The 16,535-nt window shown below is 40.2% G+C and overlaps 2 protein-coding genes across 3 annotated transcripts in view; one reads left to right on the forward strand and one right to left on the reverse strand.

Annotated features, from left to right (window-relative positions):
- Positions 1-8,541, reverse strand: part of TRAPPC11 (trafficking protein particle complex subunit 11) — a 23,277-nt gene extending 14,736 nt beyond the window's left edge. The window contains exons 1-10 of the mRNA XM_086889875.1: positions 7,873-8,541; positions 6,740-6,909; positions 6,249-6,319; positions 5,265-5,379; positions 3,121-3,220; positions 2,320-2,393; positions 1,993-2,089; positions 1,053-1,186; positions 591-738; positions 43-136 (exon numbers count right to left, since the gene is read on the reverse strand). Coding sequence (XP_086746001.1) covers positions 43-136; positions 591-738; positions 1,053-1,186; positions 1,993-2,089; positions 2,320-2,393; positions 3,121-3,220; positions 5,265-5,379; positions 6,249-6,319; positions 6,740-6,909; positions 7,873-8,079 — 1,210 coding nt within the window. The 5' untranslated portion in view covers positions 8,080-8,541. The remainder of the gene's footprint in view (positions 1-42; positions 137-590; positions 739-1,052; positions 1,187-1,992; positions 2,090-2,319; positions 2,394-3,120; positions 3,221-5,264; positions 5,380-6,248; positions 6,320-6,739; positions 6,910-7,872) is intronic.
- RWDD4 (RWD domain containing 4) lies at positions 8,470-15,844 on the forward strand. 2 transcript variants are annotated; one of them, XM_086889878.1, is made up of 7 exons: positions 8,470-8,617; positions 8,879-8,959; positions 10,996-11,105; positions 11,214-11,358; positions 12,133-12,247; positions 13,458-13,507; positions 13,675-15,844. In XM_086889878.1, exons 1-7 carry the CDS (start codon positions 8,594-8,596, stop codon positions 13,831-13,833), a joined length of 684 nt encoding a protein of 227 aa, XP_086746004.1. In that variant the 5' UTR covers positions 8,470-8,593; the 3' UTR covers positions 13,834-15,844. The 2 variants fall into 2 exon arrangements, with proteins under 2 accessions (XP_086746004.1, XP_086746003.1); XM_086889877.1 differs by having other exon boundaries at positions 8,473-8,617; positions 14,820-15,844.
- The last annotated feature ends 691 nt before the right edge of the window (positions 15,845-16,535 follow it).

Genomic DNA, 16,535 nt, shown 5'->3' on the forward strand with positions numbered 1-16,535 from the left:
AAGGATTCAATCTTATATTCCTGTAGCAGTAGAGAAACATACTTAATATTCCTTGCCGCCATGGTCTTTGCCCATAGAAGTCAAGCACTCCAGTTTGCGTTTCCAGGGGATCCGGATTGGGATATGTCACAGAGGACTGTAAATTCAAATATGGTAATTAAAAAGGTTCCTGTTAATTTTCTGCCAGGCAAGTGCTGGAAAAACACTAAAACAAACCCCCCCCCCATATCCTAGTACTAATGCTCTTGTTTCTCTGCTTCCTATAAGTCACCAGACAACAGTGCATATATAAATATACTGGAAAAACAAAGTGAGTTTTCAAGTATCCAGAGATGTAGAAAGTACATTATTAGAAACAAATTTTAAAAAATAAACCAGAGTTATTTGTAATAACATAAATACTAATGCATTTTCTGGAGCGACTTTTTCCATATATTACAAATACACATAATGTTAACAATCATCACAGACACATATACTTTCCTTGGATTTCATTTACACATATTACAGATTGTTACACTTCCATTTAGGACTACATTAGCAAAGTCACTGTCTGGTTAATTACAGACCATTTTTCCCTCCCAACTTACATCATGGTTACAAAGCATACTTGCTAGTTGTTTCCGTTCCTGTGCATAGTAGGCTGCTTGCTGGTAATAGAAACCTGGATTCTGAGTTTGAATTGCTGTCAATCCCAGCTTAATTGCTTCATCAAACAAGTCACCAAAAGCCTGAAACCTGTTTAAAAAACATTTATAACCAAGATTATGTACAGAACAGCGATATGAACTGAAAGGTACCCTACAAATAAAAGTTCTGGTTACTCAAGACATGGGATATTTCTCTGAACTTCTGCATCTAAGTTCTATGGCTGCATTTGTTTGTACTCTGTCCATTCAAAGAGAAAAGTAGTCAATGATCAATGCAAAACAGGACAGTGTATTTTATGTTCTTGTATATCTCTTAGAGAACCAAGAATTTTTATCTTCTCTAGGTAAGTAAACCTTCCGAAGTTCACTGTTTATCTAAAACACTACTAAGCAAAAACATACTGTTTAGACATCCAGGCAGCATGCTCAAAAGCCAGTTCTGCACTTCCTATTTTTTTCTTGCACAGGTCAATATGCTTCCTGAACTGTGCAATAGCATCCAGTGGAGTATTATGTTGAAAACAGAGGCGACAGATCTAGGAAAAAATAAAAATAAGATGAAAAACCACTGTTAGGCTGCTAAGGATTAGCACTCAACCCCAGCACTCCCCCAACTAATATTAAATACTTCTGAAGGGAAAAAAATTGCATAAAAAACAAAGGAAGAAAAATAGATGTAAACCATAATGTACTACACCTGAAACCACGTGGTCCTCTATTTCATCTAATGCTATTTATCATCCCCTTCTTGCCCAAGACATCAACACGAGTGCATAACTTACTGCCAAATATAACAGGGAATTTCAGAGCCTCTAGAAAGATCATTGCTTTGAAGCCTGCAGTCCATAAATGGAATTTCATGGAATACAACTCCAAGATTCTTCTAAGTGGTGGAATAGTTTTGCTTTACCTAAAATCCCTCAAAATACCACAAAAGCATGGACTGATTTTTAGAGTTACTTTTTTCCCCCTAACAAACAGTAACTGAACTATATTGGCCTAAGCTTTGCAAGAAGACAAAAACATTCCAGGAACAAGCAGTCCTGGTGCTCATTCTCCCTGCACAGAGTGAGAGTTATAGTCCAGTCTTTCAGAAGACTGTATCTCAAATGAACTCAAATTCTTCAAGATAATCCCGAACTTCAGCTAAGGATCTTTCTTTTGTGTGGAATTCAGAAGTCTCTGCAAGTCTGAGCATAATTGGTGTTCCAATGATAACTCTTTCTAAACCATCTCTGTAAAAGCAATATAAAACTGAACTTTACAACCTTTCCACATTAAAGGAGCATCAACTTTTTTCTTTTACATAACAGTTGTCAAAGACCAGAAGTACAGTTGTTACCTTGTAATTTATAAATCCTGCCATGGTCTTGATTTCCAGCATGTTTGTTTCATGAGCCCTCAATTCATGCACAAGATTATATGCAGTTCTATAATTCCTAAGCAGGAATAATTAGAGTTAAATCACACATGATAATAAAGTTCTAGAACAGGACTGCCAGCAGTGAAAAGCAGCCTTCCAACCAGAGCATTCTTCCCAGTGAAGAACTTGCCCCTTACATACATGTTTAAATAATTTTGCATTCAGGAAAATATTTGTCACAGCTTATAGCATAGCACAGCAGTAATTTGGGGGAGAGAGGGTGGGGGAAGATAACATGAGTCTTACTTGAGAGCATTCTGCGTATCCTGTTTCAGCTCACTGAAGAAAGCTATTTTGAACTGGTGTCTAACAAACAAAAGCTGCAAAACACAACCAGTGAACACCATTCACAAACATCCAAACATACCTTGTTACCTACAAAGAAATACAGGTGGTAACTTCAGAGGTTTACATAATACAGCACTTGACTTGAAAAACTGACTGTGCACCTGTTTCCTAATAGTTCTGGCACCATAAGCTGTGATCTTTCGATAGATTTAATCTATTCAAAGCCTGTTATCCTGGCAAAAGGGAGAGGCTTTGAAACACCCCAAAATCTCTGTGCCAACAGAGCTGATTGTGGTTTGGAGCTCACCGCTTGGATTCCAGCTTCCATGAGAGGGAAGCTGGCAATCGCAACAGAACAGAATGTGTCTGAGTAGATTTGAAAAGCAAAAGTTAAAAACTGAAACTAAGTGTAACTCTGAGTACCAAATATCTACAGGAAGCACATCCCACAACTCAAGATACTACACTCAAATAGGTTAAATCATGTAGATAAATGAGAAGTTTTTCTTTTTTTAGTCAGAGAACTCAACTTTGCCCTACAGCTCTTTTAAGGATGATGTGGGAAAGACAAATGTAAGAACAAAAGCAATCAAAATTAAAGTTTAAATTGCAGAAAATAGATATAGATTTATGTCCTATACTTAGAGGGCATCTCAAATTGGAAGGGGGAAATAAAAACATTTAAGCAAAAAACCCTTATTTTCATGTTTTAATATGCGCTATAACTTGCCCAGTATTTCAAAAATAGGGTAATGTTACCTGATGAGTGGTTTTGTTCAAGAACTCCTTATGAGATTTAACTCTTCTTATTTCTGTATAATAGTAAGTCTGCGCGTGCTCATAGAAAGCGTTTTCCAACCTGCAACAAAGTTGCTCATAAGTTTCACAAAGTTTCTCCCACATGCAATGATATTCTGAAGTTCTTAAAAATAAGTTACTTTTAATCAAGTTTACTTTAGTGTTGGCAAAGAACCTTGTGGTATTACTAAACTCCTCTTTAAACTACCACACAGGGTAACAGTCTGCAGACAAAAACCTTTCACAAAAGGGATAGTAATAAGTAGAACAAGTACGTTTGAGAGCTTTATATGCTAACTTCTCATACAAAAAACTTTAATATTTAAGATAGTCTCAGAATAAGCTATTCTGATTTTGCAAGGTAATAGAAAGTTGAGAGATGCCCCCAAGTCAAAAAAAAAAAAATCCTGCTGAGGCTCACAGACTATGTCTGAACGGCATCTTATTTGCTGGACTGTAGGGGAAGGACTGTGAAGGAAAAAATAGCAGTAAATAAAATTACATGGGTATAGACTAGGTTTCATCAGCCTGTCCAAATATCAACAGCTACCTCAGTTGCAGAGATAACATTGGAACTTGTCTGCAAGAGAAATAAGCCAAGGCAACTCACAGGGGGAGAGGACAAAGAAGACAAGAACACCAAAGGCAATATGAGACTGTGAATGATCTAAAGAACATTTGTTGTATGACCAAGAAGCAAAATCAACTAGAACAAGATCAGAATTCAAGAGAGGAATACATGCAACAGCACTGACACAGGCAGGAAATAAAGACTGAAACACCAGTTGTGTTATTATAATCTCAATTTTTCACCAAAAAAAATATGAAAAGCTAGAAGTAATAGTTACTCGATTTTGATCAATTCTAGTGTCAGCTTGTGAGCAGCATGGATTGGACAGACATCATATTTGCAACCAGATAGATGCCATTTAGCATAAATAAAAAGAGAGAACTATATGGCCAAGAAGTGGAAGAGGGGAGAAACCAAAAGCCTGCTAAGAGTTAAACCTAAAATCATATTTGTATGGAAAATAATTTAGAAGCAGCAGGGCAAAAACCACTGTAGAAGTAAAAAAGCCAACTTCACCTCCACCTGGGGAACATCTTGGGATATCTAATAATATTTTTTTAAAAGCATCATCCCTGACTGCCATTACCCAACCTCACAGAGAAATGAAATTGTGAGGAATTAATCAGAATAACCTGACGAATTCCAGCAAATGGGTAAAACATTCACCGCTGGTCTACAATGAGTGTGCCACATAGCATTCATCTCAAGCTATGACCTCTCAAATTCTCCATTAGAATCATGGAATTGTTTAGATTGGAAAAGACTTCTAAGATCATCAAATGCAACTGTCAACCTGTTACCAAATCCACCACTAAGCCCATCCTACTGTCCCTAAGCACAGTATCTATGTGTCTTTTAAATACACCTTCAATGGTGACCCAACCTCTTCCCTAGGGCAGCCTATTCCAATGCTTGATAATCCCTTTGGATATTAGGAAAAATTTCTTCACCAATCTAAATCTCCCCTGATGCAACTTAAGCCATTTCTTCTTGTCCTACAGCTTGAAGGGAAGCCCCGGGGAAGAGACCAACCTGCACTCCACTACAGCCTCCTTTCAGAGAGCTGTAGAGAGCAATAACATCTTCCCTGAGCCTCCTTTTCTCCAGACCAGAGACCTCCAGCTCCCTCAGCTGCTCCCCATAAGGCTTTTGCTCCAGACCTTTTGCCAGCTCTGTGGCCCTTCTCTGGACACACTCTAGCACCTCAAGGTCTTTCTTGCACAGAGGTGCCCAGAATGGGACACAGCACCGTATGGATTTCCACCTACTATCTCCACTGAGCTACCAGAATGAAGGCCCTCACTAGCACACCAACAGTCCAACACTGGTATGCTGACCACAGGCTTATTTTTAGTGAAACTGTTTTTATCCCTTTCCCACTTTAAGTCTAGTTTAAAGCCTCTTCAGTAAGCTCTGCTAACTCTTGTGTGCAGATCCTTCTTCCACTTTGAGACAAATGTACACCATCTGCTGCCAGCAGGCCTGGTGCTGTGTAAGCCAACCCAGGGTCAGACAGGGGTTTACAGCCACTTACCTTATAATATAGCCAACAAGATGATCAGTGTGTGGAAGTACAAAGAGTGATTTTCCAGAAAGGTCACAAGCATTACATAAAGCTGCAGCCCTCTCTGAAGCAATAACATCTTCCCCTGGTAAAGTCAAGGAAACCATAAGTAAGTGGTACGTGGTGCTGCAATGTCAAACTAGCTCTAAAAGCATAAAGGTCAGGTTATGAACCTTAAGTAGACCAAAAGTTCTAAACAGTATTGAAAAATCTAATAAAGATAAAATAAAGAGCCCATTCTTTCTTACTTCTTTCAGAGTACTATGTGCTTCACCCAGCAGAACACATTGCAGAAACTTTCTATCAGTTTTCAGCAAAAAAAATTACAAGTGTGATGTAAGTTTTTCATCTCTCACAGAATTAAATATCCCATGTCTTTTGAAAAAAAAAGACATGTCCAGAAAAGACAAACACATATAGCAGCAGAGCATAAAACAAAAAATGGTTTGCCAGACACTAGAAAGCAAGCAGTAGTTCTACAGAATGTAAAGTGTATCACATTTCACAGTTCCAGGTGGCTCCAAAATTTTATTAATTAAAACCAAGTTAAAATCTTAAGTCTTAAGAAAGACTCCTGTAGGTACCAAATATCCTTCCTCTAAGTTCTCAATGCTTTTTACTGGTTATCCTGATCTCAAGCAACGTTTAAAATGCAACTTGCGTACAAGAAGGCAGGTCAGATTATTATCACATAAACCATCTCTGATACTGTGTATCAAAAATGCACTTGGACTTAGGAGGGAGAAGTCAGGGATAAAAGTATCAAATATTTAAGGTCAACTGTTCTGAATGCTCTTTTAATCCTTACACCTTCCTGCAGTCATAGTGCTCTTAATGAATGTAGATGACATCAGATGAAGAACCACAGATAATGTGACAAACCAAAATCAGCTCAGTCCACTGGGCCTTCTGAAAAATGAGAACTTCACAACTGTGCATAAAGTTTTCAAGTACCTGGAGGCAATGGTGTTTTTTTCTGAATCAAAACCACAGCAACTTTGGTATTTCTTCCCTGCAAACTTTGCCTAAAATGAAGACAACATAGCACAGTGTCAAGGTTTCACTCCTTATTTCTGAATAACCAGAACAAAATAAGATTTCAGTCTAGATGGAAGCACTGGAAGAATGCTACAAAGGTGAAAAAGCCAAACAACATTATATGCTCCATCATTCAGAGAACACAGTCTTCCCTCTTTTAGGACAGAACAATTGTGCTGAGTTCAGCAAGTAAAATTTCAGGGGCTGTTTTTACTTATGTAAGTTTTACAAATAAACCATTAAAAAAGTTCTTTACTGTGAGTTGTATATTAAAATTCAAATTTCAAGTTCCCCTTCATTCATGTTTAAGAAAAAAAATTATATGTTCTAGAATGCAAACAGATTCTGCAACTCACACTTATATTAGCTTGCAGTATATTATGAAACAAATGAAAAAAAAAATCTACCTGACAATTTCAACTCGAGTAGCACACTCCAACTGTTTTTCCTTCCACTGTGGCTCATCCCAGTCTAGTTCATAGAATACCACCACAAGTGCTGGAACCAAGTTCAGGTGTTTGTTCATCCAACCAGTCTTCAGGATTCCTTTTGGAATATACCACTCATAGGACGTCCTCTGAAAATATTGAGGATATTGAAGCAAGCTACAAAATCCATTTACAAACATTTATAGCGGAAGAAAAGGCATAGCCTCTTCATTCTTCCCACTGACATCTTTCCTTTAACATTGTCCCCCTCAAGCCTTTGCTTCCTATTAAGCCATATCCCTCAACAGCTCAGGCATCAGGGCCTGATGTCTGAGATATCAGCAGCAAAAAACAACAGATTCCAGGAAGACTGGAGAAGATCGTCAAGTTCAGGAACATGTCTCATACACTACCATGAAATACTAGGCTCAGTTGAAAACAGGGGTCTCAAACAGTGCAAAGACACATCAGTTCAGATTCTTTGCCAGCATCATGGATTAATGTAGTTTTCCAATAATTAAACTCATTCACGTTGCTTCTTATTTACTATTGCAAAGCAGAGAGAATAGCAGAGATAATCCTTCTGCTGTGTTTCACTCAGTTTAAGTGAAACGTTTTATAAAAGAAAAGCTTTACAGGTTAGTTTAGGGTTTTTTCAAAAGACATTAAGTATCTAGTTTCTCCAAAGTTAAATTTTGGGTTTCATTAAAGCTTAAATTTTACACGGTACCTTAATGCTATGTAGAAGAGTAGCAAGTACTTTAAAAAGTAAACCATACGGGCTTTCTCTGCTTCTGGCTCATGAGCTAAGGCGTCCCTAGATTTCCTATCCACCACAGCGCTCCATAACAACGACCTCGGCTTCCCCTTCGACCTCACAATTTCCCTGACTTGAAGCTCCCCCACTTCCCCTCCAACACAGGGAGAAGAGGCAGCCGAGGTCCCGCAGAGCGCGGTGCCAGCCGGCTGCACCCCAGGCAGACTGGAGCACAGCCCTTCCCCAGCGGGAGCACCATGTCCCGCATCCCGGCTCCCGGCGGCTCGTGCTGCTGGGGCAGCGGGCCGGGACCCCGCCAGGACGGGGCGCAGCCGGGCCCGGCACGGCTCTCTACCTTCGTCCTGCACTTGGGGTACTCGTGGTCGCCGGGCAGCACTTTGAAGGAGATGGGGACGCGGTCGGCTCTGCGGTTGGCGCAGAAGGCGTCCCACACGGCGCGGTGCACGGCGTTGTACACCACGTCCAGGCCGGTGAGCGTGACGAACGCCATGGGCCGGCAGCACAGCTCCACCGGGAAGTCCCAGTGAGTCGGAGGGGTCATCCTGCGCCCGGGACGGCGGCCTACAAGGCAACGGGACGGCGGCGGGAGGGCGGCCCAGACCGGCCGCAAGAGCGCCCGGCTGCCCCGGGCCCGTGCTCCCCGTAACGCCGCTCACTGCGGCGGGAAGCGCCGGGAAGCTCCAGCTGGGAGCGGCCGCGGGTCACGGGAGGCGGCGCGGGCGGGCCGCCGCCTCAGGAAGCGAGCGCCGGGCAGCGTCAGAAGGGCAGCGGGAGCGGCCAATCGGCGCCTCCGCTGCACCCCTCGGACCAGTCAGGAGCGCCCGCGCGGGGACGTCACTGCGAAGGAGCCAGTGAGAGGAAGGAGGAAGCGCGGGGGGACGCGCAGCCGGCCAATAGCAGGGCAGGGGGCGGTGCCCGCCCTGCCCCGCGCTGCCCTCGGGGAAGGCGCGTCCGTGCGAGTCCGGCGGGGCCGCGCCAGCCAGGCCCGCCCAGCCCGGGCCGCAGCGGGGCCGGGCCGGGCCGGGCCGGAGGGAGCGGCGCGGGGCGCTCCGGCCATGGCGGCCAACGAGGACCAGGAGGTGAGTGCCGGACCGCGCAGCCTGAGGGAGAGCGGAACTAGGGCTGGGAGGGCGGGATAGAGCCGTGCGGGGAGCTGGGCGGCCGCCCGTGGCGGGGGCAGGAGGGAAGCGGCGGCCTCTGGAGAGGGCGAGGGTCGGGCGGAGGGAGCTGGGCGGCGGCGGCGGGGCCGGGCCGGGCACGGCGTCGCGCAGGGAGCGCGGCAGGTGCGAGCGTCGTGCCGGGGCTGCGGTCGGTAACCCCTGCTCTGGCCCTGGCGGCAGATGGAGCTGGAAGCGCTGCGATCCATCTACGAGGGAGACCTGTGCTTCAGGGAGCTCAGCCCGGTGTCCTTCCAGTACAGGGTAAGGCGAAGCTGCACCTTGAAGTTGTTTTGCTGCCTTGTAGTTGCCGTACTAGGGGCTTCTAAGCCAAAGACGTGTCCGATGTGCAGTGAAGGATAGATCCACAGGGGTTTTTTCAGGATCTTCGGTACAACGATGCTTCATAGCAGAGGGTATCATGTGTATGAGCCTGCTCCCAGCATGGGTTTATTACAGAATCACAGGAGGGGTCAGGCTGGAAGGAACCACAGGGGGTGATCTGGTCCAACCTTCCCTGCTCAAGCAGGGTCATCCTAGAGCACGTGGCACAGGATTGAGTCCAGTTGGTTCTTGAAAATCTACAGCGAGGGAGACTCCACAACCTTTCTGGACAGTCTGTTCCAGTGCTCGGTCACTGCACAGTGAAGAAATCCTTCCTTATACTCAGGTGGAACTTCCTGTCCATCAGTTTCTGCCCATTGCCTCTTGTCCTATTGCTTGGCACCACAAGCCAGTTGTTCCTGAGCCAGGCATCCCACTAGTACATGTGTGCCCTGTGTAGCCAGAACTGTCAAGCCCTCTGAAGGAGCCAGCCTGCTGTGTAATATTTACCCTAATAGGTCAGAAATTGAGGGATTTACAGAGATGCTTCTATGTACAATTTGGAGCTTTTGTTAACTGCTACCTACAAGGTTCCAGTCTCTTGTCCAAAGACTGTTTGTCATGTCTTGTTTACCTGCTAAATAGAAAATCCACAAAATGCTTTGGGCATGTGCACTGATAGTCTGGTCAGAAGAGACATACAGCTGAGCTCAAGGTACACAACTGAATTCTGGCATTAAATTCTCACCAGCTTTCTCAAATTTAAAAACCTGGAAGTTCTGGGCACAGACTGAAGCAGATCTTTTGATGTCCAGAAAACTTTACTGATAACATCTTAGGCACCCATGAGACAGAAGGGAGACTTCTGAAAGTGCCATATACCTGTCTCAGGGAGAAACCATCTAAAATCACCTTTCTGTGACTTCTCAAATAACTTAAGAATAATGTCACTAATTGTAATGAGATACAGCTCAATTAATTAGTAGCACTTAGAATCCCAGCCATGTAAGAGCAGACTTTCTTCATTGATTGGATCATTCTTAATAAATTTAATTTATCTGAAAGGGGAAGTATGACATGCCTACAAGCCTAAAGTGTGTCATTTTACATTTAGTCCAGTCTGCTGAAACAGATATTGTAAATAAGAAAGTAGCATTTTTTTGTTTACTTTTTTTTTTTTTTTTTTTAAATTTTCAAGTACCGTAGCCTTACCTTGATTAGGACCTTTCTTGTAGACACACTTTATTCTATGTAATTAGATGAAGGCTGATTTTTATAATGAGGCAAATAAGGGATAATTTTGGGTGGTTTTAGAAATCTTACTGTGCTAGTCTTCCAAATCCTTGAGTTAAACAGTTATTTCAGATTTTATGTCTATAGAATGCTGTAATTTATTACTTTTTTTAATGCAGACTCATTCTACCGACTTGTTAAATCTTTTACTACTCACTCTTTCGTACAGGGAAATAAAATATCTGTAGGCATGAGATATAAATATTGACATTCTTACCCGTTACTTTTGCTATCTTAGGTTACTAGTTTATTATCGTCCTTATTTCAAGGATTTCTGTCCTGTGGCTTGTTTTCTTATTGCTCTGTGCTTAGATGTGTGTGGAGGAAAAAAAGCTTCATATTTTCTGCTCTCATATGTGATAGTATAATATTTGGCGTGAAGATACTACAAAATAGCTTTTAAAACAAAGGAATTAAAAAAACCCAACCATAAAAAAGAGATTTGACAGTTTCTGCTGCTTCTTCAAGAATGAAAACTGCAGGGTAAATCTTAATATTGATGTCCAAAATTTAATGCTCTTTCTAGGTAACAGGTTTATTTTGTAACTGATAACTCTCAAAACAGTTGTCGCCAGGAATTTTGATGATCTAAAAGAAGTAATCGACTTCTGTATTGGCTTTGTAATCCTCAGAAAGTGACTGGAAACTGTTGATTTATAAAGTTGGGTTTTTTTTCTCTTCAGATAGGTGAAAGTGGAGATCCCAAAGCCTTTCTAATAGAAGTTTCTTGGCCAGAAACATATCCACAAACAGCACCAGTCATATCAATGGATGCTTTCTTCAACAACACAATGTAAGTATTTGTGATGGCTTCACTCCTTGGTCTTGTGGTGGGGGCTCTTTGTTTGCAAAGCTTTTTATCTCTGTCTAGTTTATAGTTGAGTTTAATGATTTCTTTTAGATCTTCAGCTATTAAGCAAAGTATATTGGATAAGTTAATGGTAGAAGTTGAAGCAAATCTTGGAACTGCAATGACATACACACTTTTTGAATATGCCAAAGACAATAAGGAGGTGTTCATGGAAAACCAACCTGTTAACACTGTGGTAAGTAGATAAATTCTGATTTTAATTTTGTGCTTTTCAAACTGGAAAAAAAATACTGATTATTATAACCTGAATGCTTTGGAGTTCTCTCTAAGTTGTACATTAGTCCATTGGTTATATATGTTAGTGGCTGAAAGTGGCACACAAAGTATGGTTCCACAATGCTCTGTGGTCATAATTGTTCAATTTGATAGTTATTTTGCTGTTACAGCAAAATGTTTTCAGCCTGCTGTTATGTCCTACAGGATAACATTAAAATGGAGACTGAGCAGAAGCAAAACTAAAAGAGGCTGAAACAGAGATGTGTCTGCTGAAGATTGGAAGGGTGGCAATTTACTGCAGCCTTCCTGGGACTGCATAAGTGTACCTCCAGTGTCTTTTAAAGTAGTCAGGCTGGGTCAATTTGTGGCTTTTGGGCTGTGTAAGCCCATTGTTTGCCATGATGGTGCAGCAGATCTGCTTTGAGGAGGGAGGAAGGATTTTTACGTTTGAGAAGTCTGAATCCATTCAGACTAAATCACACTCCATGATTAAATCTTAAAAGTGAAAAAGGTGCCCTTTGCAACTAGAGGAGAATAATTCCAGTCCCTAACACATGTTTTTTAAAAGTACAGCCCTTGATTATATGCTGATTAAAAGCTGCAGGATGCTTACAGCATTACTTCTTTCTGACAGTCAAGATATTTCAGTTTGTCAGGTTCAGCAATCACATCACACAGAGATATCCATGGAAATAATATGCAAAATATTTACAACCACTTTTATTCTTCTCAGACTTCAGTAAGCAATAGTATTTCAATTGGAACTCCTGATGTGCCACCAAGTAAGAAAAAAGAGAAAAAGGAGCAGTTATCCAAAACCCAGAAACGAAAACTAGCTGATAAAACAGGTTTGTTCACTATAATAATCTTTGCTTTGATCATTATAAAAATCCAAATTTTATAGTGGGGACACCTTGCTAGAGAAAGAGTAACTAGGAATTTGTTTATAAGATGAACTACTTTAAGTCTAAGGTCTCCATTTTATTTGTTTTAGATGAATTATTCTTGCCTGAGATGTTAGTTTTGGTCACAGGAACTTTCTATAGAGTCATGATTCAATTATGTCTTTATTTTATTTTATTTTATTATTTTGTGACAAAAATGAAATTTTCAAAAAGTGCTTATGGAAGGAGAGAATTTGGGACCTCTAAAAATTCACTTTCAGCAAAAAATGCAGTTTCTTAGTGGACCCTCATAAATAATTCACATTATTAAAAACATAGTTTCTAAACAAAAGTATTTCTCTTGGAACCCAAAGTAAAATGTCTAATTTAGTTTGCATTCTAGAAATACAACTGCTTCTGCAGATATTTAGTGCTTTCAATGAAATAGGATTTTGATTGAAGGTGTTGATTACTTCAGTTAATTTTGGTGTTCACCTTCAGTTTTCAATAATAATCTGGATAATACTATCCTATTGTAGCAATAAATTGTATCCTGTGATAGCGATTTCTGGATATAATCTACCTAACCTAATGAATAATTGGCAAGCTTAATGTTAAGTGTATAAAGGAAAAGCTGCATAAAATTTAGTTCTTTGACAGAATTCATTGTTGCTGGTCAGCCCAGCTCATATTTGAGCTACCTTCTAAACTGAATTTCAGGTAGACTGAGGTGTTTTTATTTTAACTGAATTACTTTGAATTGCATAATCAGAGAATTGCCAAGGTTGGAAGAGACCTTCAAGTTCCTCTATCCAACTGTCAATCCATCACCATCATAATCACTCCTAAATCTGTCCCCAAGTGCCACATCCATACACCTCTGGAGTCCCTAATGGGGACTGCTATACCTAACTACTCTTTTAGTGAAAAATGGTTTTTTGAAATCTAATCTGAACTTCCCCTGGCACAGTTTAAGGCCATTTCATCTTCTCTTTTCACTTTGAGGTTGGTTGAAGAACACGGTGTTTAAGACATTAAAATCTGTTTCTGTTCTCATGGTTTCAGAGTGCAGAAATTGAGGGCTTTGGATATTTAGAATTTTGTGGGTTGATTTTGAAGAAAGATAAAATATTTCCCTTAGCCTGTGTGTTGAAATTAAAACCTTTTTCTGCAGATAACAAAGGGGAGCTTCCACGAGGATGGAACTGGGTTGATGTAATTAAGGTAAAGTGAGTGTGTTATATACAGTATTGTGAATATGCTGTGTATGTAAATTAAAAAATATTTGTACTTATATCTGAAGAAAACTGATCTGATAAATTTTTTTTCTTACTTTTCTTCCTATGTTTGGATTTGACTATGATGTCTGATTAATTTCTATATGTGTCCAGCATGTAAGTATTTTCAAGTTCTTTTTTTTTTTACTGTTAGAAAGGTTTGTAAGAAAGAGTAAGAACTGCTGCTTATTTTGGATTCTAATTTACAAATTTCTCATAAGCTTTAAAATGCTAGTTCTTCTGAATATTAGTCTGAAGGACTTCACTCTTTGAACTTCATTTGTTCCTTTTTTAATTTATTGAGCAATTAAATTTTAATTTTATGATGAGAGGGCTTTGCTAACCAAATGCACTACAAATATTTTGTCTTCATATGACAAGAAGATTTTAAATAAAGTAAGTAGTGCTGCCAGGTTCTGGAGAGCAGTGGATAAGTAAGAAATAAAAGGGAGCTGTCCCAAGTGGGAGCACCTTGCTATCTCCTACAAGCCTCATTCTCTGCTGCAACTCCTCCAGTGAATAATTCTTTCCTATTTGCTCTCTCAGTATTGATTTCTTCCACCCTCTTATCATTCTGATTCAGTGAAAATCACTGCTTGACAATTTTGAAAGCAAACTATTTTATTTTACACAATTGAAGTAATTTTCACTGTAAAACCTAAGACCAGTTAACAAGAAGTTCCAGTTGTTAAATAAGAGGAAGTAAATGATGAAGGTTGTTTCAGGCAGAGTCCTTCTGAGTTAAAAGTGGCTATTTATAGTGGATGTCTTGGTTTTCAGATAGATTTCATGATAGGCATGCTACTTTTAATAACTGTAAGCCTAGCTTTAAAAGGTGAGAAATATTAAGTTAATGTCTGTTTTCATATTGTCTAAATTTCTATATGGGAATTCTTTCAGAGATGTGTGAAGATAAAGTTCCATTATTTCATTGTTATTTTTTCTTTTTGGAGAGCTTGTGATAGAGCCTTCAAATTAAATAGAAACCATGCCCTGAGGTTTTTCTGGGGTTTGTTGTTGTTGTTTGTTTGTTTGTTTATTTTAAAATCAACTTTCATGATCAGGAAATAAGCTCAGTGTTTAAGCTTAAGAATTAACTTTTGGTGATTTTCAGTCTCTTGGTACAGTAGCAAAATCAGTCTGTATTGTTATTTAAGTATACACGTGTTCAGTGTGAGATGGCAATAATGTTCTTGTTTCCTAATAAATGGAATGGCAGTCTAAACTTTGAATACTTTCTTTTTGTGTCTCTTTTATAGTTAAGCAAAACTGGTTCTAAAGATGATGAATAAAGGACTTTGGTACAAGGAAACTCCACCTTTTAAAACAGTGCAATTCTGAGTCACCATCTCTCTCTTAATAACTTTCATATTTGTTGAAGTAAACATTTTATAAAGCTCGATTTCCTAACTTGTAAGTCTAGTCACACAAGTTTATCTAGAGACCATGTGGTCATCTTCAGAAAAATCAACAAACTTGCCTTAAATGAAGGTTAGAATGTGACAAAGGGTATAGAGAGCCAGTGTGGTGAAGTGAATAGTGCTGAAGTGTTTATTAGTTTATATTTAGTCTGTAGTAAAATCCTGCTAAAGTGAACCCAATGATACTGTAAACATTTCCTGATGTTCTTATTCCAATTGAAGAAAAAAAGCACTATAACAGTGATTGGTTGCTTGACAGCTTAATTCATCAAAATAAATTATTCCATGGAAATAAGACCTTTGTCATTTGTTTATCTAGTATGAACTAGAAGGAGAAGACAGAAATTGTTGCATTGCAAAACAGGCTAGAGCTTGTGGCCTGGTTTTCACTAGTTACTGGCTGAAATAGTAAATACTAGTGAAAGCAAGGCCAAATATTCTAGTCTGCTCAAAAATGAGTGGTTATAGCAGGAGTGCATCCTCTTTATTCTTCACGATATCCCATCTGTTGGTATTTCTCCAATGTGCATCTTTACAGACAGTGGGATGTCTGAGGAGGGGCAAAAGTGCTTTCTTGCACGTGTCTCGAGTGCTGGGATTTTGTAGCTGCTTCATTGGAGATACAGGCATTCTTTGGAGGGATTTGCTGACTAAGTGGTGGGACAGTGGAAGTCAGTAACCCATCAAATGTATTGGGAGAACTTCTTCGTGAGAGCTCCTTTCTTTTTCCTAATCTGCTCTCTTGTATAAGGAGGAGAAGTCATCTTTACTGTATGAACTGTTACTGAATACAAGATGCCTTAATGTCCTTTATTATTTTTGTTTGTTTTGAGATGAACTTTAATAAATACCTATTTATCTGCTGTGGTATGTGTTTATTGTTTTAAATTCTGCATTGCCTACTGCACTTTTCACTTTGCAAATTTGAAATTGAAAGGACTCTATTACAAAGCAAGCATTCTTGAAAACTGCTGAAAGAATTCTATCTTCCCTCTTGTGATATGTTTACATGATCTTCAGGGTGGCTGTGTTTGTTTTTTGCTGGGGGGTCAGTCACTTTACCAGGAGCATAGGACAGTATCCATTGTGTTTAGTGCACACAGAGCAAGCCCAGTGTCCCTTCAGAAGAGTGTGCTCCACTGTGTACAGCATCCATCATTTCAGAAAGTCTGGTTTCTTTTTGAACTCTGGTGTAGTAAAATGTCATAAGGTACAAAAGGCAGGGCTTTTTCCAAAGCTTTGCCTTTGACATGAACTGGAGGCTCACGGCTGCAGTCTGAGCAAGAGCACCCGGCACAGCGTGCCAGTGCCAGAAGCAGCTGCTCTGGAGCACACAGTGAACCTGCAGCAGGGAAGGGCATTTAGCTTTAGTCTAGAGCACCAGGACAGGCAGGGCTCTATTCACAAGTTCTCCAAGGGGAATTGACATGTGTTTTCTGGTATCCTTGGTACGTAAATCAAGTTGCTATGACAATTTATCTGAATAGATTAGTTAGGGAGGGTGGGGGAAGGACAAATAAGAACCAGATCTCTTGCTTTTTATAGTGTTACTGT

Source organism: Cyanistes caeruleus, chromosome 5, assembly GCF_971803275.1.
Source record: "Cyanistes caeruleus chromosome 5, bCyaCae1.hap1.1, whole genome shotgun sequence".
NCBI lineage: Eukaryota > Metazoa > Chordata > Aves > Passeriformes > Paridae > Cyanistes > Cyanistes caeruleus.